General features: G+C 39.2%; 1 protein-coding gene across 17 annotated transcripts in view; it reads right to left on the bottom strand.

Annotated features, from left to right (window-relative positions):
- Positions 1 to 872: 872 nt before the first annotated feature.
- FBXW12 (F-box and WD repeat domain containing 12) overlaps positions 873 to 10,497 on the bottom strand; it is a 75,059-nt gene continuing 65,434 nt past the window's right edge. For 15 of the 17 annotated variants that reach the window (XM_045049733.1, XM_045049703.1, XM_045049761.1 and 12 more), the window contains 2 exons: positions 10,317 to 10,450; positions 873 to 1,043 (listed from right to left, as the gene is read on the bottom strand). In XM_045049733.1, the coding sequence (XP_044905668.1) occupies positions 944 to 1,043; positions 10,317 to 10,450 (234 nt within the window). In that variant the 3' untranslated portion in view covers positions 873 to 943. Of the gene's footprint in view, positions 1,044 to 7,127; positions 7,184 to 10,316; positions 10,451 to 10,497 lie in introns of those variants that run through there. The other 2 variants (XM_045049760.1, XM_045049702.1) reach the window with 1 other exon arrangement.

The raw sequence follows: 10,497 nt of genomic DNA, 5'->3' as shown, positions 1-10,497 counted from the left end.
TGAGATTACATTCCCATTACAGTACGATCTACTCCCTCAGGCCATCTTTCTTCCAGTCCTCTCCACCTCTCAAAGCCAGGACGGTAGACCTGGGGCTCTTAGGTTTGATTTTTTTAGTACTCTCATCCCTGAACTCTGAATCCTGAGCCAGTGATACAAACTTAGGGGACAGGTTTTTTTTTGGTTTTTGCCTCCATTACAATGGCTGTGGTGATACAGAAATTGAAACTTTCATGTGATGTAGCTTTGGCTATATTTTCTATTTCCTAGTCCTTTTGAGCATTTTTTTTTTTATTACCATTTATATTCTGAGTCTCTTCTAGCTACCTTTAAGTATTAATGTCTATGTTTTTCTAATATTTATTTTTTGCTTGCATCTTACAGAATTTTTTTTCTTGCTTATAGGCAAGGAACAGTGAATACAGATGGCCTTCACTTTTTCAATTATCTTATTTTTAAAGATTTTTTAAAGTAATCTCTACACCCAACATGGGGCTTGAACTTACAACCCCAAGATAATGAGTTGCACACTCTGCTGACTGAGCCAGGTAGGCGCCCCTTAATTTTTTTTTTTTTTTAATTTTAACTAGGCTGCATGCCCAACATTGGGGCTTGAACTCACAGCCCTGAGATCAAGAGGGTTGTGCCTTCACTTTTAAACTAGCCTCAATCCAAAGTCATACTTTCCCCTCTCATATGCTCCCCTTGAATTGATTTGTGTGACCATTTTACTACCTTAGTGTTCGATACTGTCCCTGATGGCAAGGACAAAGGATATGTTGCTCTACATTCTATCTGTTACAGTGTCTGATTTACCAAAGACAGTTAAATCATTGCTTCTTTCCCAATAGCACTCAAATAATCATTCTGAGTTTGCAAATAGAATTCTCTTTACTACATTGAGGGAGATGATGCAAGGTTAATTATTCCATTAGTTTCCATATTATGTATGCAAAGAATACATCACCAGAATGCTGGACTCACGATTTTTTGACACCACACATACTATGCTCATGTTATCACATATTGCTTTGGAGACGTAGCTGCCAACAGAAAAAAACACAACGTAATTAATGGACAAAAGGGAAAGTACTTATTTCTATTGTTGATGATACTAAATTTGAACCTGACAAAGATACCTTTTTCCCAAATCAGTTGATCCTAAGTCACTCTTATATTTGGTTTCAAATGACTGCACAGATCTGGCAAAGTTATGATGATTACTATTTGCAGGAGTAGCAATCTCAGTCTGCCCTGAGATAGCACTGCCAGAATTATCAAGATCTAGCAAATCAGAGATATTATTTAATAATGATAGAGAATATTTTTATTTTAAAAGATAATTCTGTTCCTTTTGACTATACCTGCTCTATTCCAGGCGAGTACCTAAAAGAGGCCATGCCTCCCTCCCCATGGGGTGATGGGGAGATTGTGGGGCATGGCCCTGTCAACTCTTCTCATCCTGTATTAAGGAGGTGATACTCCTACACCCCTCTTCTCCAGGAGTCCAGAAACTGGGGGTGGAGTTCTGTTAACCATCCCTGACTTGCACTAACCCAAGCAAAGGTGGCACCTTTACTCCTCCCCTGGGGAGGGAAGACTGTGAGATGGACACTGTTGACCATCTCCTCCCTCCCCTGTGCTAAGGTGAGTAGAGGTGGACTCTTTCCTCTTCCCTTCAAACACTGCGGAGATAAGTAATAGCTAAAAAACTCAAATTTGGTAAACCTACAGATTGAAAAAGCTGATCAAACCCAAACAGGTTAAATTCAAAGAAGTCTATATCAAACATATCAAATTTCTGAAAACTAAAGACAATAACTTGAATCAGCCTGAGAAAAATGACACTTTATCTATAGAAGAGCACCACTTTGACAGTGGATTTCTCATTGGATACCATAGAAGCCAGAAGGAAATAGCACAACATTTTCCAAATGCTGAAATAAGAAAAGTAAATATACCAATTAAAAGATCTTGGCACAATGTGGATAAAAATCATGACAATTAGATGCTGTCTACAAGAAACTAACTTCAATTATAAAGATACAAGCAGATTGTTTTCCATTCCTCTACTTCCAATGTAACATACAAACATTAATCAAAAGACAGCAGAACTAGCTAAATGAATAACAGGTAAAGTAGATCTCAAAGAAAACTGCCAAGAACAAGCAGGGACATTACACAAAAATAAAAGGCCAACTAACCAAGAAGACCCAATACTACTAAATGTGTATGTACTAAATAACAGAGCTGCAAAATACATGAAGTAAAAACTGATGGATTAAATTTTTTTTTTAATGTTTATTTTTGAGAAAGAGCAGGGGACAGCAGAGAGAGGGAGACACAGAATCTGAAGCAGGCTCCAGGCTCTGTGCTGACAGCTCAGGGCTCCAACTCACAAACCATGAGATCATGACCTGAGCCGAAGTTGAACACTCAACTGGCTGAGCCACCCAGGCGCCCCCAAACTGACAGAATTTAAAGGAAAAAGAGACATCCAGATTTATAGTCAGGAAATTCAATGGTCTTCTCTCATAACTGATAGAACCCTAAGATCAAAAATCAGAAAGGATACAGAGGAACTGAAAAAGATAAATCAACCACAATGCTGCAGTTGCCAAATATAGAACACTCTACCCAACAAGAGCAGGATATGCATTCTTTTCAAGCACACACGGAACCTTCAAGATTGTTTTATGACCCAGGGTAGAGTCTAAGTTAAACAGACGTAAAAGAATTGAGAATATACAAAGTGTGCTCTCTGTAACTGATTCACACTAGAAATCAATACAAAGATAGCAATAAAATATCAAAATACTTGAAAAATAAACACACTTAAATAATCCATGGGTCTCTACTCCTGAAACTAATACTATATGTTAAATAAATGGAATTTAAATAAAACTTGAAAATAAGTAGTCCATGGGTCAAAGGGGAAAAGGGAAATTAAAAAGTATATGGAACAGAGGCACCTGGATGGCTCAGTTAAGTGTCCCACTCTTGGCTTCAGCTCAGGTCATGATCCCATAGTTTGGGAGATCAAGCCCTGCATCAGGCTCTGTGCTGATAGCATGGAGCCTACTTGGGGTTCTGTCTTTCCCTCTCTCTCTGCCCCTTTCCTGCCAGCTCATGCTCGCTGTGTCCCCCCACTCTCAAAATAAACAAAAAAAAAGTATTTAAAAAAAAGTACATGGAACTGAGTGAAAATGAAAATACAATCAATTGAAATCTGTAAGTTGAAGCCAAAGCAGTGCTTAGTGAGAAATTTAGAACATCAAATGCTTATATTTAAAAAGAGAGGTCTCAAAGCAATAATCTAAATTCCTACCTCAAAAATTGGAGAACAAACCAAAGCAAGAAGGGAATAAAAAAGCAGAGATGAAACTGAGAACAGGGGGGAAAAAAAAAAAAAAAGACAAAAGCTGTTTCTTTGAAAGGGTAATAGAAATTGATAAACCTCTATTAAGAAAAAAAAAAAAAGACAAATCCCCAATATCAGGAGTAAAGGGGTTGATATCACCATGATTCTGCAGATACGTAAAAGACTGAAAGGAACAAATCCACGCACAAAAATTTGACAAGTTAGATGAAATGACTAATTCCTGGAAAACTACAAACTACCAAAGCTCATGCAGCAGAAAAGAGACAATCTGAATGGTGCTATAACCATTAAAGAATTCATAGTTATAACCTTCCAAAAAAGTAATCTCCGGGCCCAGATGGTTCCACTGGAGACCATTAAATTTTATTTGTTGTTTATTTTTATTTTTTTGAAATACGCTTCATGCCCAGAGCCCACTGCAGGGCTTGAACTCACAACCCTGAGATCAAGAGTTGGGTGCTTAACTGACTGAGCCACCCAAATGTCCCCTATTAAACTTTTAAAGAAGAAATAACACCAATTCTACAAAATCTTTTCCAGAAAATAGAAGGTCAGGAAACACTTGCCACTAATTTTATGGAACCACCACTATTTTAACGCCAAAATGAGACAAAGACAGTACATAAGACTACCAATCAATATCCCTTGTGAATACAGAAGCAAAAATCATTAACAAATTATTAATAAATTAAATCTAGCAATATATAAAAATATATACAATATGACCAAGTGGGGTTTATTCCAAAAATGCAAGGCTGGTTCAATATTCAGAGAGTCAATGGATGTAATTTGACTTATTAACAACCTAAAAAGGAAAAATCAGTGGCACCTGGCTGGCTCAGTCAGTGGAGCATGCTACTATTGATCTTGGGGTCATGAGTTTGAGCTTCACGTTGGGCACGGAGATTAAAATTTTGGGGCACCTGTGTGGCTCAGTCAAGCATCTGACGTCACTCAGGTCATGATCTCATGGTTCAGGAGTTTGAGCCCCACATCCAGCTCTCTGCTGTCAGCACAGACTTGCTTTGGATCCTCTGTCCCCCTCTCTCTCTGCCCTTCCCCCACTCATGCTCCCGCTCTTTCTCTCTCTAAACATTAAAAATTTTTTAAAATAAAACATTAAAAAAATAAAAAGAAATAATGTTCTTATAGTAACTAATACAAGAAAAGCATTTGGCAAAATTTAACATCTATTGATAAAAACCCTCAGCAAATCAGGACTAGAAGGGAACTTCCTGAACCTAATAAAAGGCAATTACAAAAACATACAATGAATATCATAATGGTGAAAGACTCAACACTTTCTATAAAATCAAGGATACCTGCTCTCCACTCCAATGTTGTTACTGAAGGTTTTTATGTTTTTAAGCTCTACGCCCAATGTGGGGCTTGAACTCATGACCTTGAGATCAAGAGTTGCATGCTCTACAACTGAGGCAGTCAGGTGCTCCTTGTTATTGAAGGTTATATCCAATGCAAAAGTCAAGAACAAGGAATAAAAGATGTACAGATGGAAAGTGGGGGGGGGCGGGGGGAGAAGCTGTTGACAGATGACATGACTGTATACATAGAAAAATCACAAAATATCTATAAATTAATAAAAGCTATTTGAGTAACAGTTTAGCAAGGTTGCAGGATACCAAGTTAGTATTTCAAAAGTCAATCATGGAGCGACTGGGTGGCTTGATTGGTTGAGTGTCTGACTTTGGCTCAGGCCATGATCTTGCAATTCATGAGTTCAAGCCCCACATCAGGCTCGCTGCTGTCAGCCTGTCAGCACAAAGCCCACTTCAGATCCTCTGTCCCTCTCCGCCCCTCCCCCTGCTTGTGCTCTCTCTCAAAAAATAAAACATCAAAAAAAGTCAATCATATTTCTACATCCTATTAATAAAAAATAGAAAATTGAAGGGGCGCCTGGGTGGCGCAGTCGGTTAAGCGTCCGACTTCAGCCAGGTCACGATCTCGCGGTCTGTGAGTTCGAGCCCCGCGTCAGGCTCTGGGCTGATGGCTCAGAGCCTGGAGCCTGTTTCCGATTCTGTGTCTCCCTCTCTCTCTGCCCTTCCCCCGTTCATGCTCTGTCTCTCTCTGTCCCAAAAATAAATAAATGTTGAAAAAAAAAATAGAAAATTGAAGACATTACTGTTTGTTTATGGTAGCACCCAAACCACTAAATTCTTAGGTAGAATCTCACAAAATATTTGCAAAATCTGTATCTTGAAAACTACAAAAACACTGATAAGGAAGACTTAATGAGACGTAAGGTTCATGGATTAGAAGACTCAATTGTAAAGGTCCCCAAACTTATCTATAGATCCAATAGAATTCCAGTATAAATTCCAGCACAATTGTGTGTGTGTGTGTTCTATTTCTTTTAAAGTTTATGTATGTATGTTTGTATGTAATCTCTACACCCATTGTGGGGCTTGAACTCACAACCAGGAGATCAAGAGTCACATGCTCTTCTGACTGAGCTAGCCAGGAGCCCTTAATTTTTTTTTTTTAATTTCCTTAAGTAATCTCTAAGACCCACATGGGACTCAAAGTCACCACCCCAATATTGAGAGTCACATGCTCCACCAACTGAGCCAGCAGGGTGCTCCCCCCCAGAATTTTTATAGACATTTACAAACTTATTCTAAAATATATGTGAAAAGCAAAGGAACCAGAATAGTCACAGAAATTTTGCAAAAGAACAAACTGGAGGACTCACATCAGATTTTTAAATTTCTATAAAGTTACACTTTGAAAGTAGTGTGCTATTAGAGAAAGGATAGACACAAAGATCCTTGGAACAAAAGAATCTTGAAATCTATATATATATAATATATAACTATAACTATATATATATAAATCTGTATATATAGATATATAGCTTATATATATTGTGTATATATATGTAAGTGTATATATACGTATAGTCAATTTGACAAATATGTAAAGGAATGAAGAATGTTTTTTTTCACCCACAAATGGAGCTGAATAATTAAATACCTGTATGCAAAAGAAAGGAAGAGAAAGAAAGCAAGAAAGAAAGCAAGAAAGAAAGAAAGAAAGAAAGAAAGAAAGAAAGAAAGAAAGAAAGAAAGAAAAAGCAAGCAAGCTTGATCTATATCTTGCCCTATATAAAATTTAATTCAAAATATATAACAGACTGGGGCACCGGGGTAGCTCAGTCAGTTAAGCATCTGACTCTTGATTTCGGCTCAGGTCATGCTCTCACAGTCATGAGATCAAGCCTTGCATCGGCTCTGCACTAGGCATGGAGCCTGCTTAAGATTCTCCCCTCTCCCTCTGCCCCTCCCCAGCTTGTGTGCTCTCTCTCTCAAAAAAACAAACCCAAAATGGGTAACAGATCTAAACGTGAAACCTAAAACTATACAATTTTGACAAAAACATAGGGGAAAATCTTTGGGACCTTGGGTTGGGCAAAGATTTCTTAGATACAACATCTTGAACCTCATCTTTTTAGAAGAAAAATTAGACTTTATCAAAACTAAGAATACTTGCTCTTTGAAAGACAGTGTTAGAGTAGAAAGACTAACCACAAAGTGGAAGAAGATATTTGCAAAGCCTTATCTGATAAAAAAAAAATAAAAATAAATTTAAAAAAACTTACATTCCAGGGGCACCTGGGTGGCTCAGTTGGTTAAGCATCTGACTTCAGCTCAGGTCATGATCTCACCATTCGTGAATTTGAGCCCGCATTGGGCTCTGTGCTGACCGCTTGGAGCCTGGAGGCTGCTTCAGATTTTGTGTCTCCCTCTCTCTCTGCCCACCCCCACTCATGCTCTCTCTCTGGGTCTCAAAAATAAATAAACATTGAAAATAAACATTAAAAAAAAACTTACGTTACAAATATATAAACTATCAAAACTCAATAACAACCCAACTAAAACAACCCAACTAAAAAATGTACAAAAGGTTTGAACAAATGCTTCACCAAAGAAGCTATCTGGATGGCAAATAAGCCAATGAAAAGCTGCTCATCATCATTAGGGAAATAGACAACAAAACTGTAATGAAAGATCACTACATGCCCATTAGAATGTAAGAAAAAATAAAACAAAAATGGAACAATACCAAGTGGGAATGCAAAAATGTATAGCCCCCTAGGAAAGCATTTGCAATTTCTTTTTTTTTTTTTTTCAACGTTTATTTATTTTTGGGACAGAGAGAGACAGAGCATGAACGGGGGAGGGCCAGAGAGAGAGGGAGACACAGAATCGGAAACAGGCTCCAGGCTCCGAGCCATCAGCCCAGAGCCTAATGCGGGGCTCGAACTCACGGACCGCGAGATCGTGACCTGGCTGAAGTCGGATGCTCAACCGACTGCGCCACCCAGGCGCCCCTGCAATTTCTTATAAAGTGAAGCATTCCATATGACCTGACACTTCCACTCTTCGGATAAACATGTTTTCATATTTATATAAGCTAGAAACAACATCAGTGACCCTCAACTAGTGAGGTGATAAACTGTGGTCCATCTACACAATGGGACAATAGTAAAAGGAACTCAGCAGTACAGGGGAGTGAATTACTGATACAGTCAGCAAGGGTGAATCTCAAAACCACAATGCTCACTGAAAGAAGTGAGACACAGGGCTCCTGGGTGGCTCAGTTGGTTAAACGTCTGACTCTTGATTTTGGCTCAGGTCATGATCTCATGATTCAGCAGACTGAGCCCCGCATCGGGCTCTGTGCTTATGGCAAGGAGGCTGCTTGGCGTTCTCTCTCTTCCTCTCTCTCTGACACTCCCCCATTCTCTCACGCATTCATGTGAGCTCTCTCTCTCAAAATAAATAAACTTTAAAAAAAAAAAAAGCTAGACACAAAGGAGTATATACCATATAATCCCATTTACATAAAATTTTAGAAAATTGAAAGTAATTGATAGGGACAGAAAACAAATCAGTGGCCGCCTGGTGCTGGGGATGGAAGGAGGGACACACTGCAATGGAGCATGGGAAAACCTTGGGGATGATGGACATACTCTGGTTTGTGCTTCTGATTAAAAGACTATCGTCAAAACTAAAACTACGTTGGACAACTGGATTCTATTTCTTTGTATTGTTAAAAAAAAATCAGACGGATAAAAGACATAATGCTGCACGGTATGGGACATCATCGGATATGAAGGGGATCTATTTAAAATTATTGAAAGGAGAAAAAAATAGAAAATATAGACAATCATTGATTAAAATAAATCTAAGCCACAAAACATTATTGGAAGGAGAAAAGCATTTATGACTTAGTAGGCTAAGGTTTATTAGATATGATAAAGAGCAAAAAATAAAACATGCTAAGCATAGGGGCGCCTGGGTGGCTCAGTCGCTTAAGCATCTGACTTCGGCTCAGGTCATGATCTTACGGTTCATGGGTTCGAGTCCCACATCAGGCTCTGTGCTGGTGGCTCAGAGTCTGGAGCCTGTTTCAGAATCTGTCTCTCTCTGCCCCTCCCTAGCTTGTTCTCGCTCTCAAAAATAAATGTTAAAAAAATTTTTTTTAATCTGCTAAGCATAATTACATATTATATACGCTTAAATTTTTTTGTGCCTCAAAAACACTGGAAATATCTGAACACAGAGATTTAAATTACAGCTGCACAATACTCCATTATGTGGACATGCCAAAGTAATTTAAACAACATCTTATGTTTAGGCAGTTAGATGGTTTCCAGCATTAAGCAATCACAACTCATATTGTAATAAACAACCAATGTATTTATTCATTCATTTTTATTAAATAAATAAAGCTTTATTTTGAGAGAGACAGAAACAGCACGAGTGGGGAAGGTGCAGAGAGAGAGAGAGAGAGAGAGAGAGAGAGAGAGTGAGTGAGAGAGAATCCCAAGCAGGCTCTGCACTGTCAGCACAGAGTCCGACTCAGGGCTTGAACCCAGAAAGCCCCGAGATTGTGACCTGAGCCGAAAGCAAGAGTCGAACACTCAGCTGACTGAGCCACCCAGATGCCCCAACCAATGTATTTTTAATCATTGGAGGTGTACTGTCAAAGTAAATTCTTATTAGTGGCCCTGGCCCTAGGATACAGGCCCTGGTCCTATATCCTATTAGGATATGTATTATATTTTGTTAGATATTGCCAAAAATAAACATTAGAAGGACAAGCAACAATGTTTATAAAAGACAAGAGCCTTATGTACAGCACGTAAAATCTCAAAAAAATAATTTAGATGAAGGCTAGCAACTTAAAAGAAAACTAAAATGGGGGCACCTGGGTGGCTCAGTTGGTTAAGTGTCCGACTTTGGCTCAGGTCATGAGCTCACAGTTCGTGGGTTTGAGCCCCACGTCGGGCTCTATGCTGACAGCTCAGAGCCTGGAGCCTGTTTCAGATTCTGTGTCTCCCTCTCTCTCTGCTCTTCCCCTGGTTCATGCTTGCTTGCTTGCTCACTCACTCTCTCAAATATAAATAAACATTAAAAAAAAAAATTAAAGGGGCACATAGGTGGCTCAGTCAGTTAAGCGTCTGACTTGATTCAGGTCATGATTTCACGGTTCCTGAGTTTGAACCCCGCATCAGGTTCTGTGCTGACAGCTTGGAGTCTGGAGCCTGCTTGGGATTCTGTGTCTCCCTCTCTCTGCCCCACCCCCACTCACACTCTGTCTCTCTGTCTCTCCCAAAGATGAATAAACATTAAAAAAATTTTTTTAAATCAGCTTGCTAAGGAAGTGACCCAAATGACTGACGAACTCAAAAAATGTATAAACCTTGCAAGTAAAGACAGGACACTGAAGATATAAATCTTCCATATCCTGCTGTGGGCAAATAAATGGGAGCCATTTTGGAAAGCCTTTTGGAATCTCCTCCAAGAGCTGTGAACATACTCCAAGAACTAACAATTCTCTTTTTGGACATAAGTTTATGTAGAAATTTAAAAATCTTGAAGGGAAGTTTAAGTCACAAAGCAGGGCTTACCAGCTGGGCGTCAGGTCACTCCCTATGTGTTCCAGGTGACAGCAGCTCTTGAGGTATGGATAACGGCCTTCCTCTTCCCACATGTACACATGCAGGGAGTCATCCATAGATGTGGTGAGGACATGCAGAGAATCCTTCAAAGGAGACGCGGGATGAGTGGCCCAGAGTCACAGGCAGAGCA

This window comes from Felis catus, chromosome A2 (assembly GCF_018350175.1).
Source record: "Felis catus isolate Fca126 chromosome A2, F.catus_Fca126_mat1.0, whole genome shotgun sequence".
NCBI lineage: Eukaryota > Metazoa > Chordata > Mammalia > Carnivora > Felidae > Felis > Felis catus.
This window is presented reverse-complemented; position numbering and strand designations above follow the sequence as displayed.